This window comes from Anomalospiza imberbis, chromosome 13 (assembly GCF_031753505.1).
Source record: "Anomalospiza imberbis isolate Cuckoo-Finch-1a 21T00152 chromosome 13, ASM3175350v1, whole genome shotgun sequence".
NCBI lineage: Eukaryota > Metazoa > Chordata > Aves > Passeriformes > Viduidae > Anomalospiza > Anomalospiza imberbis.
The window spans coordinates 2,458,851-2,478,238 of NC_089693.1; the positions used below are offsets into that span (position 1 = coordinate 2,458,851).

At 48.4% G+C, this 19,388-nt stretch overlaps 1 protein-coding gene across 5 annotated transcripts in view; it reads left to right on the forward strand.

Moving 5' to 3' along the window:
- Positions 1-19,388, forward strand: part of IGDCC4 (immunoglobulin superfamily DCC subclass member 4) — an 88,463-nt gene that overhangs the window by 28,930 nt on the left and 40,145 nt on the right. For all 5 annotated transcript variants that reach the window (XR_011003604.1, XM_068203542.1, XM_068203543.1 and 2 more), the window contains exons 2-4: positions 1,420-1,749; positions 8,475-8,616; positions 13,648-13,781. Coding sequence is in view for 4 of the 5 variants with exons in the window: in XM_068203542.1 (XP_068059643.1) it covers positions 1,420-1,749; positions 8,475-8,616; positions 13,648-13,781 (606 nt within the window). In the remaining variant the exon portion in view is untranslated. The remainder of the gene's footprint in view (positions 1-1,419; positions 1,750-8,474; positions 8,617-13,647; positions 13,782-19,388) is intronic.

Sequence of the window (19,388 nt, forward strand, 5' to 3'; positions counted from 1 at the left end):
CAACCCAGCAGCGATGACAAACCTGACAAGTTCCCGTCCCTATGGGCACTGAATTGGCCTCGCATGGGGACAGGGTTAGGCGCTTCCTTCCAGGGCACCTGCGGTTTCCAGCACATGCCTTGAAACAATTCCATCTCCCTGCATATGTAATTTTGCGTGTCATTGCCCCTAATTGCATGCTTAACACACACTCTTTTTAAAGTGCAGCCCTTTTATCAGCAGTAGGTAGTAGCAGGTTTAATAGGGTGTTTGAATTCCTATAAAATTAATCTGTAGCCTTCTGCGATAGGAGACGGGCAGGGAGCCATGTGGTTCATATCCAGTGTTGATAAACTTGTTATAGAGGCAGGAAACATTTCTGATTGGAGCAGTGACAAAATAATTTGGAGCAGAGCCATAAAAAGAGTGGATGGTGATGGTTTGAGCACAGCAGAGATTGAAATTGCTGGTGTGTGGAAGCAGCGCTGCCAGCTAACATTGACTTAGTGTCTCTGGAGAACTCTAACGGCAAATGCATTTTATTAATGGCAATATTCTTTTAGGAAATGCTGAGCATTGTTTCAGAGGTGGAGCCCCCTCGGGTAGGTGGGTTTGGAAGTCGGCCAGACCAAGATCTGTTCAGCTGAGCTTGTTGCTGGTCACTGCTCTGGCCTCTGGCTGCAGCAAGAAGGTTGCCTAAGGGCACGTGCTGGGTACTGTCTGCTAACAATCAGAACATCCTTTTCTAGTGCGGAAAATGCATCCATCCATTCTCGCTCTGGATTCACCCGGATGGGATAAAATGCTCAGAGACAGCAGGTCATGTTTTTAACTGTTCTTTTATTGTCTTTCCTTTGAAATGTGTTTCCCAGAACATGAACATCAGTGGGAGTTGCTGCTTTCCCAGCTGGACTTGAGCTCTTACTGCCAGTAAGAGGGGGAGCTGCTCTAACTAGCTTGTGGTCATTGGCATTGGAGTGCCACATGGGGCTTGGAGTGCCACATTGGGGCTTGCACTTAATTGTCATGTGGGGGTTGATCAGCCTTGGAGGAGGCTCTGACCTGCAGGTGAGAGGGAAGCCTGCCACAGCCAGCCATGGGAGGTTGTGGCCCTTACCTCATCTTCTGTACTTGCTCTTACTATTCCCACCTCTTCACCTTCTTCCAGCCACTTTCTGCTTGAATCCAGCATGGAGACAAATGTGGACAACAGGGGTGGCTGCTGGGCCCATTGAGAATGGCAGAAATGGTGCTGGTTTTACAAGCATAGGGATGGGGGATGGAGAATGCAATGCACAGGAGTCATGGACTGTGCTGGTCACCCAGCAGGGCTGAATTTCAACTGGTACCTCCAGCCATGGTTCCTTCTCTGTGTAAAACTGGGATGTGATTAAATCATGGAAAGTAACTCCCACTGCAAACACTGTCTTTTCTTTGCAGGGAGGCTGTCGGAAGGGGATTCTCTGGAGCTGAGCTGTAGTGCTGGTCCTGCAAAGGTGATACTGGAGCCAAACCAAGTGGTGATTCTGGACTGTAACCTGACCCCTGTTGAGCAAGTGATCAATATCACATGGAAGAAGAATGGGTTTCCATTAGTGGAGCAAGAACATCTCCATGTGCTTCCAAATGGATCGCTCTTCATCTCATCCCAGGCTGTGGCAAAGGACAGTAAATATCCAGAGAGGGATGGTGCTGAGGGTAATTACTCCTGTGTGTCTCACACCTCCCTAGGGACTGTCACCAGTCAAACAGCTGCAGTCAGATTTTCAAGTAAGTGTTCTGGGGGTTTTGTTCATTTTCTTTCCTTTCCCTCCTGGTACTTATACAGAAATCTGCTTCCTCAGGAGCTTGAGATAAAATGTCTGTGAAATAAAATGATAATAATGATGTGTAGATGGGATTGGAGATAGTCCACAAATAAGCAGTGGTGTCTTCCTGTTATCCCACTGTTAACATCCTGTGTAACTCTCCCAGGTAAGTGCCATCAGCTATGAATTAAAAACAGGACCCTCCTCTCTCCAAAAGACAGTGCTTGTTTTTGCAGAGAACTTCAGAGCCCTGAGTACAGCACCCTGTGCTTGGAGAGGTGGCTGTGGTGGGGTCTGGCTGTGGCAGCCTTGTGAGTTGCATATCCCTTTGCATGGAAGAGATGGAGGAAAGGGTTCTTCAGGGCAGTTTTTGTTTGGACCGAGAAGGACACTCCGAGATCTGAACTGCTCAATCTCTGCACAGAGTTCAAGAAGAAAATTCCTTTCTATTCAGGCTTGGCTCCTGGGGGCTATTTTAAGTGAGTGCAAATAAATGATTCCTTGACCTGCCAAATAGGTGAGGCTAGAAAATAATGCAAGTACAGTAACACTTCTGTCTAGTACAGTGACTTGTGTATGTTAAATGTTGCTAAAAACAACTGCATAGGCACACCATAGGAGCTGTGGGGGATGAAGGTGCAGAGATAATGTCCTGACACTCCCTTTACACTGGGCTGTTTTTAGGCTCTGGTACCCCAGACAGGGCCATCTAGGTTTGGCCAAGTGAGTGTTTCAGTCTGTGAGCACTGTGCTGTAGAAACCAGAACTGCTGGTGTAGCTTTGCCAGATGAGGGGAAAATCTTTGACCTTTGCAACACATCCTCCTTTTCTGCTCAGAAAATGTTTAGCATGCAGTCAGGGATCCTGCACACAGGTATTGTTTGGGAGGAGCTGTCATTAGTCCAGATGGATTTATTTAGCTGCTCCTGCCTCAGTCCCAGACAGCCTGAGTTAGGATATATTTATTCCCTTTTAGGGGTGACTTATGTTGAAGTGTGTGCTGTGTCTTGCCCAGTGGCAATGGGCTGTGTCTCTTTTATAGTCCTGGGTTTATTGTTTGGTGTCTTACAAGTTAGAACAGTGGAGACATCTCAAAATGGGGAGGCTGACTTAAATTGCCCTTCTCTCCCCCTGAATTTTTCCAGAGGAGCATACATGGGTGATGCCTCTCTCCATCCCCTTCTGTGTTTCTCCCAGAAATGGGAAATTTGAGGTGAACTCTTTCCTTATGTGTACTCATATGTCTCCTTTTATTACCATCTGCACAGAGAAAATGCTGCTTCCGTGGCACACACATGCACCTGACATAACATATCCATTTCTGAGCAGGGAGCAGAGAGAGAATTGATTAATGAAAGGCATCTCTCGCTTCAATTTGTTCCGAGGGTTGGGCAAAAGCACTTGCACCATTAGCATTCAGCTGGAGCAAGTGAGGATTGTAAAGGCTTGGGTATTTTCATTTTTTCCCCTGCCACTGAACACGGTCTATCCAAAGCTGGATGGAGTGGATGGGCTTGCTCTTTGTGCTGATTGCCTTGGGGACTGCTAATCAGGACAGGGCAGTAGAAGAAAACCTGTTCAGCAGGTGGGATGTGTTATTCCTGCCATGAGCTTGTCCTTCTGACCTGCAGGTCCTTTCCTTCCCTGGAATGGGGTTTCCATGCAGGGCTGTAGGGCTCTCTGTGCCACTGAGTCTTGCAGTAACAAGTAGGAGCATTGGGTATTTGTAGCACCTCCCTTGCTCAGCACTGGTTTGGTGCTGTTGGTGTCATCTGCTGTGTTTCAGGCTTGTGGGAGTCCGCTTCTCCCCCTGACAGCCCCAAGGGCAGCTCTGGCACCTCTGTGTAAGGTCTGCCAGCTTCCCAGTGGAGGGAGGGGCTGCTCCAGGCAGCAGTGAGCCCAGAGGCTGGAGGAGGTCTTTTGGAGCACGCAAAGTGCTGGAGTGGTGGAGGTGGAATGGCATGTGAAGGCTGTGACAGTGTGAGGGCTTCCATCCTTCCACCGTGGTCCAGGAATTCAGATTGTTGGCATTTTACTGGAAAAACATATGGCTCACTGCCCAGTGTTCCCTGGCACCCTGTGTGCCACCAAGGGACCCATGCCGTGGTCCCCATCCACACCTCGTGGCAGTGGTGGCCATGGCAAATGGGGAGGAGCAAGGCTGTGAGGGCTCATGTGTGCCTGTTAAACAAGCAGCTGCTCAGGCTGATAAATTGGGTTTGCAGGTTTTCCTGAGCCCCACGTGCTCCCACATGGAAGTACCGGGGGCGTTATTGTAGTTGTGGGAAGGTGTAGCTTTCTGCCTATTAATAACTACATTGATGAAGATTTGTTAAAGCTTTTAATTTAGCTTAAACATTTTGTGCAAGGGAGGTTGTAGAAAATTACAGTAATTGTGACTGTCAGATGAAGACGTTTGCTGTGCCTGGAGGGAATGGGCGAGCATCGTGTGCCTGCTGGCAGGGAGCATAGGAGAGGTTTGGAGTGTTCCTGCACCTGGAGGGACAGGCCACAGCAGGAATTAACACACAGGATCTCTCATCATCCTCTCTCCACACGGACAACGTGTCTTCTCTGTGGCACCCTGCGTATCTGGGATTTGAGGAATGGCAGAGTAGGATTTGTTCTTACTTTAAGGATTTATTTTATAGATTTGATCCTATTTATTTTGTGAATTAGGGGCATAGGTGAGTGAAGGCCAGGGACTGTATGCAGAGCCAGGCTGGGCAGAAAACTTCCTGAAGATGAATTCACAGGCTCTGAACCATCTGTGACTTTAGATGTGGCTTTAGATGCTTTTTTGGGTGGGTGGGGAACTGGCTCCTGTGCAGAGCAGGAGCAGTCCTGTGCTGCCATATGGCCCTGCAGACGAGCGCTGTGCTGGCTGTGCCTGCGCCGTGCCGGGGGGCCATGGCAAATTGCTCCCACGACTTTCTTTGAGTGTTCCCCTTCCACCCCCGGCCTGTTCAGAGGTGAGTCACTCAGAGAGGGGTAGCCTGGGTGGTGTATGAGATCTGAGTGGGGGCTGATGTTGCTCCCACCTTGGAAATACCTCCTAACATTGTAGAAGGTACAAAGAGGACGAGCACGCGGAGAGTCTGGGGGCAAAGCGCTGTGGGAGAGAGCAGCGAGCCCCTTTCAGAAGGCTGAATTCCTTGCATAGACTGCATTTTCTGCCTGGGGTGTAGTGTTGCTGGCTGGCAGCCTTTCCAAGCCCACAGCCTCCTGCACGGATCACGCTGCTGGGAGAGGGGGAGGGTGCTGTGTTTCACCATCCTGCAGTCACCCCTGGGCTCAGGGCTAAAAGCCTTGGCACACATGGCTTTGCTCCAGCTGGGTTTAACATGTCAGCAGGGAGGGAGCTGCCTGCCCCACTCCTGGAGGTGCAGAGCCTGGTGGGTCGGCTGTGCTGAGGGCAATTTGCTCTAATGCTCTTCACCTTCTCACCTACAGTGGGTAATTTTTACTGAGTGGCCTATTAAGGTGTTCAGGATAATCAGTGCAACGGGGCTGAGAGGTTTTGTGGCTCAGGATGGCTTTGCAAGCTAAACCTTAGCTGAGAAGTTGAAAATAATGTTGAGTATGTGTCATCTTTCTTTGCCTTTTCCCCTCAAGCATCTCCTTTAGCTGCCTCCCTGTGGGAAAACCTCTCACTTTGCAGCACTTCTGCAGCAGCCCAGACTGTGTTTGTGGGAGGATAACAGCCCCTCCAAAGATCCTGTGGCCCCAGGGTGAGCAGTGTGTTGGAGCCTGTCCTGCACTTGCTGTGACCTGCACACACGTCCATGCAGCATGCCCAAGTGGCAGGACCTGCTCTCCAGTCCTCTCTTCCCTTGTCTGATTCTTTTTCCTCCCAGCACCAGCTGTTTGCAGCACGGCTCAGTCTCACTAGAGGTGCTGTATGTGTCCTGCCTCATCCATTCCACCCTGGTACTCCTGAGGGTGAGAGAGGAGGAACACAAGGGATCACAGCATGCTGTGATGTTGGCCCCAAGCTGGTGCAGATGCTTATGGAGCAGTGATGGACAGCCCAGCAAGTCTGCCTCTGCCTCACCCTTTCAGGGCTGACATCCAGGGATCTTGCTCAGTTCGGCATCAAAGGAACTTCTTCACTTCTCTTGCTTTGATTTGCTGTTACTTTCTGTGCTCAAAAGATCCCAGTTGAAGTTCCCTGTCCTCTCCTTCATGGAGGAGTCTGCGGGTTGCTTCTTTCAGAGCTTGCAGGGGTGATTTTTTCCAGCCCATCCCTATCCCCACTGTCCCTAACCTCGTGCTGTGAAAGGAATGTGGTGGAGCTGCTCAGCCTCTGAAGCCCACCCCAGGAGTTCTGAGATGGTTTGCTGGGCATTGCCATGGTTGAACCGCTAGCCCCCACGGAGCTCTCAGCCTGTCGTGGCTTTGCCATGAGCTGTGACTCCCCTTGGGAAGCGTGGCTGTTCCTGTGTGCTCCGAGCAAGAGGGACACCGTGCTCCCTAATCGGGGTCGCTGTTTGGTCACAGTCCTCCACATCCTAGTGAGGTTCTGTCAGGGGTGCTTTTCTTGGCTTTTGAAGAGCCATTCCAGCACAGTGGGCAGATAGGGCTGGGTGGAGATGAATGGCCAGATTTGGTTCTCAGCTGGGAATTTAAAGCTTACCAGGACCAGGTCTGGCAGGTGATAGCCATGAATAACCAGGACAGGTTATTGCCTGGTAACCCAGGGAGCCCAGGAGGCTCTGTCACCTTTTGTACACCAAGATGATGTCTCTTAATAATGAACAGCAGAGAGACAGGTGATGCTGCATCAGGTGGAGGAAACAGAAGTGCAACAAATTTCATTTTTTAGGATTCCTCCCTCCCATCATGATCTTCCTGAGTACATGACCCTCCTGAGCCTGCCAAAATATTCTCATTGATACCTGTAGGATGAGAAGAGAATTACGGGAAAGAGGATTAAGGGTATCTGCTGTCAGGAGAAGGTTGCTTTGATGGCGCCATCCTGAATATGCACTGGCATTTGATGGATTTTCTTTTAAACTCTTGGGTTCAGCAAGCTGTATTAACATGAGCTTAAAAGGTTTTGTAATTTGTAGAAATTACTCTGTCGTGAAGTGGTCTGCAGTGTGTATTTGAGAATACTAAAGCAGTTGGCTGAATTAAGGCCTTACATATTAATGTATTTTTCAAAATTTTCCAGGAAAACATTTTTCTTTCCATTTGTATTGAATTGAAAAACTAAACGTGGCAGACAGCTGGTTGGGAGAATTTGGTCTGTAGCTGCTGCGGAGAGCAATGAGTTGCTTGAAACATGTGATAACTATTTAAATTAAAGAAAAACACTAATGACAGCTGAGAATATGCCGAGGTTACAATGGGTCGTGCAAAAGCGTTTCATTTTCCCAACTGTACATACTTTCTCAAGCTCACACTGCAATAAGGCATGTATATGTGTGCATGAATGTTTGTGTGTGTGAGAGTTGCAAAGAAAAACTTCAAGTTTGGAGTCCTACAAAACCCAAAGCAATGATGGATGTTCTTGGAAAGCGGTGGTGAGACAAGGACATAATTGTGTTGGAGGGCCAGGAGGTCACTTGGGGTCCTTCAGAGCACAGTGCTGTGCTCAGCCCAGCATTCAAGTGTGTTTTTTTGGCTGAAATTTATGTTTCTTGTTCCATGTTTGGGGTTTCTGGCACTTGTATCAGAGCATTGTTGAATGGATTTGTCCGGCAGGGTGGGTTTCACAGCAAAGGCAGTTTAGCAGAGATGGATAAAGCAGAAGCCAGTTCTTCTGGGGGCTTTCTGCCCCCATCCAGGAACCTGCATGAATATTCAAAACTCCACCTGTGACTGAGATGCCTTCAGGTTACGCTGTTGGTAGGACAGATGCTGACAGCCCTGGGGGAGGATTTCTGCTGCAGGGTTTTGCTGTGTGCCTGGAAGGGTTGGAAGATGAGGCAGCTGTGGATTGTGGTCTAAGAGCAATTCCAAACCTTAGTGCTTTGTCTCCAAAGCAGTTCAGTCTCTTTACTACTGAAAGACATATACAGGGAGAGGTGAGCCTTGGAGAGCAAACAAGTGTCCTGGCATGTATGAAATCCATCCTCCTCTTAGCAGAGTGTCTGGATCCCCTTGGCTGCCTCTCATCTGCTTGAATAGGTTGAAGTTGGTTTTTGCAGGTAGGAGAAGGAGGGTCAAAACCCTTATGGGCTCTGCTGCCGGTCTCCAGCACTGCCAGCCTGTAGGCAGTTGTTTTGTGTAACTTGACATCTGGCTTGTTCTTCCTCTTGCCTTGTTTTAATTTCCTGTGGCTGCAGGAATGCTACAAGGCAAGGGTGAAACTCTCATCTCTGGGGTTGTGGCATTTCCCCTCTGTTTCTCATTCTGTGTCCTTCCTAAATGAAGCAAGTGAACATACAAGGAAGCAATTTAGGAAGGTAACTGCTGAAGCTGCCAAATCGCCTGTCTTTCACTCACTCTGTTGCTTTAAGGTAGAAAATGAGGCAAGAAGCAAAGTTACACATTGAAACCTTTCAGTTACTGTTGTTAGGGTTGCTGAGGGTCTGTAGGAGCGCAGGAAAGGGAGGAATTACATCTCAGGTTGTCTTCAGGAGAGAAAAGCCTTTCTCTTAACTCAGACATCATAACAGGTTTGCATTTCTCAGCAGAAACACTGAGTTATTTACTTTCCTTCCTTTCTTCTTTCCCCAGCATTATCACGCTTTTTCCAGCAGCCGGAGTCGCAGACAGTGGAAGAAAATGGCATGGCCCGGTTTGAGTGCCGGATCGAGGGGCTGCCCTCCCCTGTCATCACCTGGGAGAAGGACCATGAAGCTGTTCCAGCAGAACCCAGGTGATTCCCTGATTGCTTTCTCACGTCAGCTTGAAAAAGAGCAAAGCAAAACCTGACCATTTAGGATGTGGAAATCATTCTATAAAATGATAGAATGATGAGACAGGTGGTAGAGAAGTGATACCAGGTTTGGACCTGATAACTAAGTGATATAAGAGGAGGTATTCAAGGGACTGAGGAGAAAAAAAGCTCCATAAACACCTAAATAAAATTAACTTTCCCCCAAATATTCAAACCACAAAGGAAAAACAACCCTTGATACTGTGCTAGTTATTGCAGCAGAGAACCTGCACCCTGCAAAGGCCTGTGTACCCAGGATGGGGCATGGCAAGGCATGGACTGCTTTGGCTTGTCGTCTTGTGTGAAATGACATGGAATTATTTGGGGGACTGGGGCCTGGGGTGAGGAGTAGTGACCTGGGTGTACCCAACTGAACTTCATTATGTGGATTTTCTTCAGTTTTGTTTGTGGTTTTATTGGGAGGCCTTTCCCTTTGCCTTACTCCCATGTTTAGACACCATCTAGAAAAAGACGCTGAATTTTCTTTTTCTGGATAAAAGAGGAGAGTCCTGCAGCATGATACTTTTTCCTTCATGAAAGTTAGTTACAGAGGAGGGGATAAACCGTTAGCTGGCTGTCTGTTTGTCTGTAGACATCACTTCTGCAGGGAATCAGTAACTGAATTGTCCTTTAGTTCTTAAAAACTCATTTTCTGTTCTTCAGAAAGAGGTGTTTCCCTTCTGGGGAGTTAATCCAAGTCGCAGAAGAAAAAAAGAGGGGGGTGTTGGGGAGGGAAGTTTAGAAATACTTTTGAAGCAGTGACTGATTCTATAAGAATACTCACTTATATCCTCGAGTCTGGAGTGTGGCATCTAACAGTTCATAGGAGGCTGTTGAGAAGAAAATTAATAAAAAAGGAAGAAACAAAAAACTAAAAAAGAAGATATTGTAGGGAGAAGTGTGTCATAGATACAATGGCTTTTTAATGAGACAGCTCGATGGATATTGTGAAATTACTTGCTCAGAGATTGCTTTCATCACGGGCAGCCTGAAAATTGTTTTCCTTGTAAAAGCCAGGCCATAATCTCTGTCTGCAGATCTTGCTTTTTAAATCATGTTCTAGCTAATAATGCTTTTTCAGAAGGATTTGCTTTTTTTGTTGTTGTCTAGTTGTTGTTGGATTTAATATAACCGGCTTTCGAAGGAATTAAGTGAATTCCAGGAAATGTTGGCTGCCAACCAGAGCTCTCTGTTATCCTCCCTGCATTGTGCCTAAGGATGGGATCTCAGGCTGGCCTGATTACTGTGGGCTCCCTCCTATGCACACTTGGGATGAGCCTGTGAAAATGCAACCCTTTGGCTGGGCAGGTGTCAGGGTGATGATTTCATACTCCAGAACAGCAGGGCTGGGAGGGTGTGCAAAACCAGGCTTGGGGACTGAGAGTACAGCCCTGGAGTAGTGCTACTACATCAATGTTTGTGATTTAAGAGGGATAGAATAATCATGTTAAACTCACATTGCTTTTCCCTTTTCTTGCTTTCCCTTTCCTCTTATTTTTTCTTCCTTTCCCCTGCTCTTTTCCCCTCTTTTTTCCTCTTCCCCTTCCACTTTTCTTTGTTGTTCTTACCTTTGGGCACTCTGCCTCTACCCCTGGATGCAGGTTCTAGCATGGTGCCACCTCAGAGGTATTGAAAGCTGATCTTAAAAAAGTATTTAAACAACCTAAAGGGTACCAAAATGCTGATTGGTGTTTTTGGAATACCTTTCCTGTCCCTCTTCAGGACAAAAATCTAAATTCCCTGTGTGAGTAAGGCACAGATTATTTTGCAATTCTGGCTCTGAAGCACATTGAATAAGCAGTCTTAAATCTGTAGCAGCTGCTGAAAGGTGGCTCACAGGATTTCTCTAGATTGCAGTTGATTTGGGATGTGTGCAACATCTCTTGGCGTAATCTCTGGTTTAGGTGCTGGCTGGGTTTCACGTCAGGCTCCATAATTCTGTTTATTTTCCCGAGAGCCAAGATGAGCACTTGCTGGGAACTGGAGGTCTTTGGAGGTCTGCACAGCAAATCCATAACTTACAGACCACATGCTCTGCAATCACAGTATATTTTTCCACATTTTGGCTAAGTGAAGGTTTTATCTGTGTGTAGAGTTTATTTCTGTGCTGTGTCAGGAGTGCCTTGACGTGGCTCATGTTCATGTACAGGACTCTGGAGCTGTGAGCAGAAGGGCTTCCAAACTGAGCCTGCAACAGAGCTGCAGGTTCCTCACTGTGCTCAGGACAGCTTTGGGCTGTCCTAGGCACCTTCAAAAGGCTGAAGAGAGGGTGTGCTGGCAATTTGCTAGGGAGAAGGTAAGAAAGGGAATAGGGCTGTTAATGCTAGGGTATTCTTTGAGCTGTAGGGTTGCAGTGGCGCTTGATTTCAGTTCTTGGGCACCGCTCTGGTGAGCAGCCCTGAGCCCCTCAGTGCTGTCAGGGAGGGAAAGAGCTCCATGGGTGTGCCCTGCTGTTCTTGCTGCCTTTGGAGCCATGGTAGTTGGCCTTGCTCTGAGTGTGCTGTCCTTCAGTGTAATCCAGGTGGGGGCTTGCCTTTCGCCCCCATTGAGGCAAGCTTCTCTGAGATCCTGACACTGCAGCTATCAACAGCAAAACTTCTGGGACTGCCAAGGTTCCAGCGTTTCTGTTGCTTCCAGGGCCTTTGTCTGTCTGTCCTTTAGTTTTTGTTTCCTACTTTATGCTTGGTGAAGGTGAGCAGATGAAAAGATTAGTACTTTGTTTGGAAGAAAAGCTCTGACAACTGTCTGCTCTGAGTCATCAGGCAAATTTCCTTGCAGGGAGCCTGGGGATGGAGCAAATGCCCTTGCAGGCTGCCTGAAGGCTTCTAGTTCAGGGCTGCTGGGACCCTGAAGAGCTGGAGGCTTTGTGAGCAGCTGGGAGAAATGGTGGATAGAGAAATCCTGCTTTTCTTCCCTCCTTGCTTCCCCAGCAGAGCGATCCTCACCACTGCCATATTTTCCCAACAGGAAGTACTGCACTGAGTAGATCTCTACCACTGGTGCTGAAGGGATTGCCTCAAGCTCTTTTGAGGAAGTCTCGCCATTCAACTCCCTTGTTTCTAGCTCCTGCTCTCTTTAGAGACACAGTGGCTTGTTTTGTGCTCTCAAGAGAAACTGGGTCCTGAATGCCCTGGTATAGTGAACCTGCTCTGAGAGTAGAAAGGTCACAGACCAGAGGTCTGTCCTGGCCTCAGTGAATCTGTGATTCATCACTGAAGTGTCTTTTTGTGGCTGGGAGATGCCTTGCCTGGTGTTTGAAATATGTTGATATTAATTACAGACTCAAATAGCAGATGCACGACAAAAATAAATATTATCGCAGTGGGAGGTTTTCCCTCCGCGGAGCTGAGAGGATGCAAATATTTGTCGTCTTTCTCCCGAGTCCTGATGAGGCATCCTGATGAGGGCTTTTGGGTATCACCTCCTCTGAGGTCTTTTGGAGCTTAATCCTGAGCAAAATATCTTTGTAAGTAGCAGGAATGTGGCTTTAGGGATGTAGGGCGTTGCATTTGTGTACGTGGGAAGCTTCAGCCAGTCTGTGTCCATGAATCAGGCTGTAGGATTGTTTCAGTGGAGACATAATGGTCACTGGAGGAGCTCCTGTAGCTCTTCCTTCTTCATCAGCTGTGAAGGGGACAAGACATGATGAGCTCAACTGCAGTAGCTGAGGTCCAGGATCGATGCAAGACTCACAGGAGGGATATTTGTCTCTGGAACAGACTGCTTAGGGCAAGGGAGGTCTTCCCATGAGTGCAGATTTAGGATAAATGTCTGCAGGAGCAGGCATGCTGTTGGTGACCGTGGCTTGAACGCAGGATGAGCGACCTGTTAAGGTCTTCCTGGCTCCATGATCCTCACTCATGGCACTCCAGCTGTCTCAGCACCTGGAGAACCACAGTTTGACTTACTGTGATCTTTGTGGATGGCAGGACTGGCATTCATGGTTACAACTTGCCTTTGTGCTGTTCCTGTGGAATAGCTGCTATCCCTCCCCTTAGCAATTGCCTTTGAATGTGTCCTCTTCATAATGAAGACTGATAACCCAGAGCTGCCTGTCAAACCTCGGCAGCTCTGTTTATAGAGACTTGCAATTAAAAATGGATCTCATATATAATTAAAAAGGATCACGTAGGCTTTGCGCCTTGCATTCAAGAATAAAGAGGCTGCCATCTAGGAATCCAGGCAGAAAATGGAGATGCTGACAGCCCGCTCCTACTTTTATGCTAATTGCTAATCATCTGCTTTGTTCAGTGTAATGCAGCAAGGATTGTGTTCATGTCGTGAGCAATGTAGCCATTTCACTCTGTGGAAGTGTTTCCAAGTAGCATCCCATGGGCAAATCAGAGGATACTAAATGCCCAGCTGTGAGTTTGTCCCCTTGTGAAAGCCAGAAACGTGTGGAAGAAGGAAAGGAGCCACTACAACCCAGAAATGGTGCAGGTTCAGGTGGCTGTGTCGTGGCTGCTTTGACCCATTGAGGTACAGCTGTGTATCAACTGGTCCCTTTTCATGTACTTGAGGTGCAGTGAGAAAAAGATGATGTTCAGACTTCTTTGCAGTGTGTTTTTTATCTGGCAACCAAACCTTTGTAAAAAAGCAAGTGCTGAAAATGGCTGTAGCATGTGCTTAAGCTTGGGGACATCTACAAATGTGTATGTAGAAGTGTGAGTGTATGGAGTTGGTTTGTACTGGCCACTTGGTTTGTGTCAGCAAAGTCCTGTTAGTCTGGTCTCCCGAAAGCAGCTTTTGCATTTGGAAGACTCCGAGGTGATGGATAGGTCTGTTCCTGCTGCTTTTTGAGGACCATGGGTTGGGTTGCTCAGAGGTCCCCTGATCCCAGTCTGCTGTCATTACCAGGACCTGCACATGAGAGGTTTTTCAGGAGAAAAGGAAGGGATAAAAGGGCTTTGGGGTGATGAATATCTGGGGTAAGGCATAGCCTGTCTCACACTCTTCCTTTTGGTTACTCAGGTTTATAACTCTTCCCAACGGTGTCCTCCAAATCGTGGATGTGCAGGAGAGCGATGCCGGGATTTACCACTGCGTGGCAACCAACGCTGCCCGAAAGCGCTACAGCAACGATGCCACCCTCAGCGTGGTGAAAGGTGAGGTGCTGCCAGCAGCCTCCTGGGCTAGGTACAGGTCTGCCAGGTAATCACGGTGTGTGGTGGGGGAGCTGGGCTCAAATACCAGTGGCCATCTTGCCTCCTGGGGTGACTCTGCACATGGCCAGCTTTAGTTAAAACTTGCAGAGAAGGCATTTCATGAAAGGTTTCTCTTTGCTGGTGATGGGATAAGGAGACTGTTGGGAGGACTCCTTTGTGCTCTGGGGTGATTAGAAGTGATGAGGCAGCCCTTTTGCTCCTTGGGGATGGCAGCATTTTTGGTGGTGTTCTCTGCAGTGGCATTGGATAGCAAGAGAAGCAAGGGCTGGCATGGACAGATGAAGGTGCTTCCCATGCAAGCAAGAGAAATAGCTGGAGGCTGGAGTAGCTGGCAGGACAGTGTTTATCCAGGGTGCCCAGCACAGTCCAGAGGAGGCTGAGTGCAGTGACATCCAACTTGTGTTCTGTGTCCATATTGCTGGAGCTCTGCTGAGCTCCAGAGATCTTTATGTGGTATTTGGGAACAGCCCCAGCTGGGATTTCTCCTGGTGATACAGGAGCAAGGCTTTGGGTGCGAGCTGTCCTTCACCTCCCGATCTGGGCCTCAGCTTCTGAGTGCATTTTCCTTTGTAAGCCAAGAGTGCAGCGGGCAAGTCTGGACATGAGGACATAGCTGAGAGCATGAGAGCAGTGGGGGTCTCCAGGCTCCAGCATCCTTCCCAGCATGCCTGCCTGCCTGCCCAGCTTTGTATCACCCTGTCCTGCAAATGGACAAACTCACCAGGGCTGGGAGTCTGGCTGAGCTGTCCCTTCTCTCGGGACAGTGCCCCCTGCCACATCTGTCTCCTGTTCATGCTGACCCTGGTGTATCTTGCAGGCAGCTTTAACCTTGAAAGCTCTGAAATCCTTCCCAGCCCCTTTCATCTTTGTTTAGGATTGTGTTGCTTGGCATTCTGCTCCCAATGTATTTTCCCAGCGATGGCTTTGCTGTTCATCCATCAGCAGGGAGTGTAATTAACTGTGGAGCCTGAGAACACACCTCTGATCAATGGATTGTGTCATGGAGGTAATCTGGGTGGAATCTGCAGAGAATTCGTGAGCGGTTGAATGCTCTGTATCTAATTGCCAGCCCCTGCCAGATCCTCTGTGTGTTTAATGAAGCTCTGAGCCGAGGGGAGCGCTTCCTATGGGCAGTTCCATGCTCCAGAGACAGCTCCTGTGTTGGCTCTGGTGTGCTATTGATAACTAATATCGATCAAGCTGCAAAGGTGAATTTGATGTCCTTGGCATCATAACTCATTCTGCATAATTGCATCTTGTAGCTCTGCAATATTTAATCTGCTTTGCAAATGGAGGCAATGGAAGAGGTTAAATGGGAAGCGTTCCTTCTGGAGCACCAGCCGGCCTGAGCAGATTTCTGCCTGGAGTTCTCACCCAAATCTCTCTTCTGCAGCACCACACCACCCGCTGGCTGCTAAAACAAATATGTGAGGTTGAGTTTTTCACCAGATTGAGCTGATAGTGATGAAAAACATGCCTGTTAAATCTCTGGGGTTTTTTATAATTGGGGAGAAGTATCTCTGAGACAGATGGGAAACTGCAGTGACCTGTGCAGGCTGTAAACTCCTCCATGAGTGACTGGCATGGTATTGATCCTTTTTTGTTTCAGCACTTCACCATCAGAGCAAATTTTGGATGCCTGGACTGGCTTGAGGAGTCTTTTCCTCCGTGTTCAGAAGCAGCTGGAGTGAGCTGGTCAGGCAGAAATCCTTTCCTGATTGTGAAAAATAAAACCAAACTAAACCAAAACAAAGAAAAACCCCCAAACTAAACTGCAAGACAGACAACAAAAGAAACAATAGAATGAAGTACAGCTATTTAGTGTTGCTTAATTGGAAATTTCAGGAACCAAACTCCTGTGTGTCTGCAGACAGGAGCAACTAAACTGCTTCTTCCCTCCCTGCTCCTGGCAAGGGACTCCTTTGTGCCAAGATAAGGTGACAGTCCAGCCTTTCAGTCCCACTGTACTGCCAGGGCCGCTGGAAAAGGTTTGTGCAGTATGACCTTGTGTCTCCTTACCTGCAGTCCCACTGGCAGTGCTGTTTTATGAGGCTGTGCTCCTGATAGATTTTGGGATCTTGCTGGTGATAATGCAAATGCTTCCAAGAATCAGGCCTGGGAACATTTTGTGTTCATGATGCCTCTGCCTTCCAGACAGGGCTGGATTTGAATGAGCTGTGCATAGCAAAAGAATCAGTTTCCCTATAGCTCTTCTGCCCAGTTGTCCTGTTCCTCCTCCCTCCCTCCCTCCCTCCCTGTTCCTTTTACAATGGCTGGGATTTGTTCCCTCTCCCTTATTAAAGGCCTTTTCCCAGTAAAAACAGCAATTAACATGACCCCTTTCTGTCATATCTGCACAGTCTTAAAAACCCCAAAAGTGTAATTTCCCTGGGCAGTGTGACTTCCCCATCCTGGAGGGAATTTGTGCTGTGCTGTGTGTCCGTGGCTGAGCACATGCTGGCCGTCGCCAGGCAGGGCAGGCAGCGGCGGGCTGCAGATGTTTTGGCTGTGCAGACTTCATGGTGTAAATTTCCAGACCTTCCCTGGGGAAGCAGCGTTTGGAGCTGGAAGGGAAGAGAGCAGACGGGACAGCAGGATACAGTCACGCAGCTCTGAAACAGAGCCTGCTGCTGAAACAGGGATAGCCTGGGTTTTCCCCTTGGATCTCCACTGCTTCCCAGTGGATGGAGTGCCAAACACATCTGGCAGCTCTGTCCCTTCACCCCTCACCTGGACAGGTGATGAGTGAACACTGTCTCTCTCTCTGCCAAAAAGGGCATTGGGAGCTGGCTGTGGGATGCTTTCCCAGGCTCCACCTGTACATTCTGCCTTTCCTTAGGGTCAGCTGTGTCTTGTTCCTTGTAGCTCCTTTTCCTGGAAGCAGGTTCTGGAACCCTACTCTGAACTTGTAGATAAAGAATTAATTCCTTGCGTGTCCTGGTTGTGTTCCCAGGATCTTGACATACACACAGAAGTGTTGCCATGCTTCATAAAGCACCTTTCAAAGAAGAGTAGCAGAAGGGCTTGGGGAACATGACGTGTGATCTCAGCAGGTCACTTTGCCTGTCGCTTTGCTTTCCCCCTCCATGTCATGCACACAGCTGCTCTTTGTGTGTTTTCATGGGAACGGGGACTCCCTCTTGCCGTGTGTTTGCCCTACAACTGGCAAAAAGTAGCACACATAACAGTCAGAAGCTGTGCTGCTGCAAGAACAGTAAACTTTTACAAATATTTGATCTATTTGTTTTTAAATGTCACAAGGAGTGTGGCTCCCCGTAATTTCCATTCCATCTTCCCCATTGCATGAATGCTGGGATGTCTCTTCTCCACAGCTAACCCAAATTTCACTTCCCTGCAATTCACTCTATTAGTTTTAGTTGCAAAGCATTGGGAATCTTGAAAAAATTGTTATTCCTCCTTATTTTTTAATCCCTTTGAGTATGTATAAGCAGGTGACCTAAAGAAAGTTTAAAATCTTGGCAATTTTAGTATAGAATAGTTTTCTCCCACTGGAGCAGGAGAAACAAATTTGAGATCCTGACCCCAGAGCTCCTTTGTGAAGATCTCAGTGTTTGTGTCTTTTCATATTTATTGGTTACTGCAGAAGGATTGTCAGAGCACAGTTCTGAGAGCCAGGACTCCTGGCTTTTCTCTCGCTCTCAGTTGTTGGGCTGCAGAGGAGAATCAGTTCCTCAATGTTTAAATTTCTGTAAATAGAGATAATGGAATAAGTAGCCTTGGAGTTGTCCTTTTGGAAGGGATGGGTCAGTCTGGAGAATGATTATGGGCATTTGGTGCTGGAGGCCATCTAGGGGTACATAAAGAGAGAGGTGTGGACATGTGTCTCAGCGTGGGTGTGGGATTTCCCCTCCTCGTGTCCTCTGGACCCTGTTCCTGCTCTGTGCATGTGGGGTGGCCATGACTGCTGTGACATGTGTGGGAAAAACCTTTGCCTTAAACCAGATGGGCAAGAATCAGAATCTCCCTGTGCTGCAATAATGCAGGAATTGGAGAACAGAGCAGGGTGTTGGGTGGAGGTCTGGGCTGAGCGAGCCACGGAGGAGTCTCCCAGCAGCTGAGCACATCCCCCGCGAGCTGGGATTTAGTGCCGTGTTATTAGAGATGACACTGCGAGATTGCCGTTGGCAGAACATCATTTACGCTGACAGTTGTAGCAGCTTGCTGCAGCAGTGTCCCAGGAAATGGATTTTTCAGCCAAATATTTGTATGAATGTGATAACAGGGACAGAGCTTGGAGGCAGCTGAAGCACCTTCAGTTTTTTTGTTCTTTTGGTGTTTGTGCTGCAGTGGCTTGCAGGTACCCACACAGAGCCTGGGGTGGGGGTGGTTCCTGCTCCAAAGGGCTGTAGGAAAATACAGCTCTTGACTGGGATGAGCTTTAGGGATGGAGGGGAAGGTGGTGATGAAGTGAGCAGCACTCACAGTTGGCCACCACCTCGAGGAAACAGACGTGCTGTTACCACAAGTGGATTTTCAGTCCCTGCATGTGTGAATGACGTGCTGGATGCTGGCTTGGCACTCAGCCTGAGCCCTGGCCACGTGCTCTGCTCCCCTCGCGGCTTCTAACACAGGTACTGGGCAGCCAGGGGACAGGGAACTTTGGATTTGGGTCAGTGCTGCTCTGGGCCAACCTCCCTGACCACAGCTGGGCATTGATCCTGTGTGTGCTGCCAGCGACAGTGAAGGGCAGCATTAACCAGAGTGGAGGGATCGTCCCACCTGGATTAGGGTGGCCTTCCTCCAGCAGGAACCCATTGCAGGGACAGCAGGGCCCTGTGTGGCTGTGGGAGCAGAGCTATATGCAACTGTGTCTGGGCATGGCACACTTCTGGGAGGCATGAGTTGTGGGAATGTGTAGGGAGAGAAAGTGTAGGATAAGATAACACAGTTGCATTTTTGCTGTGAATTGTTGGCATAATCAGAATCAGTGATGCATCACCTCTGGAGGAGGAGACATCCCAGTTCCAGCCTGCAATTGCCACGTTCCTGTTCCCTGTGCCGGACACAGAATTGTCACTTTTCCCTCTCTCCTTTTAGCATCCTCCTGTTTTCCTTTGCCCTCTGGTCTCTCACTTCACTAGCAGTTAAGCAGGGAACTGCTCTCCACTTGACATCCCAAAAGCTCAGCCATGAGGACTCTGTTTACGAGTGTTTCTCAGCTCTGGTTTCCTGGGAAGCAGGTATCTGAAGCTGTTTGCATAATGCGTCTGATGGATTCTGTAAAATGCTGTTGCTCCTGCCTGTGGCAGAAGGTGCTAAGCAAGCCATGGCAAGTGTGAATTCAGAGGATGGCAAGATCAAGGAGGAGGTACACAACACTTCTAGCTTAATAAATAGATCTTTAAAGCTAGAAGTGACCTTCTCCCTAACAAGCTGTAAACTTTAACTCCATCTCGCTCTACTGAGCCTTGTCATTGCTGGTGGGTTTCAAGCATACGTGGAACAGGATTGAGCCCATTGATATTGGGTGAAACTTGTGAAGGCTGGTGCAGACGTGTGTCAGGCACCCATCCAACCACCCAGCTC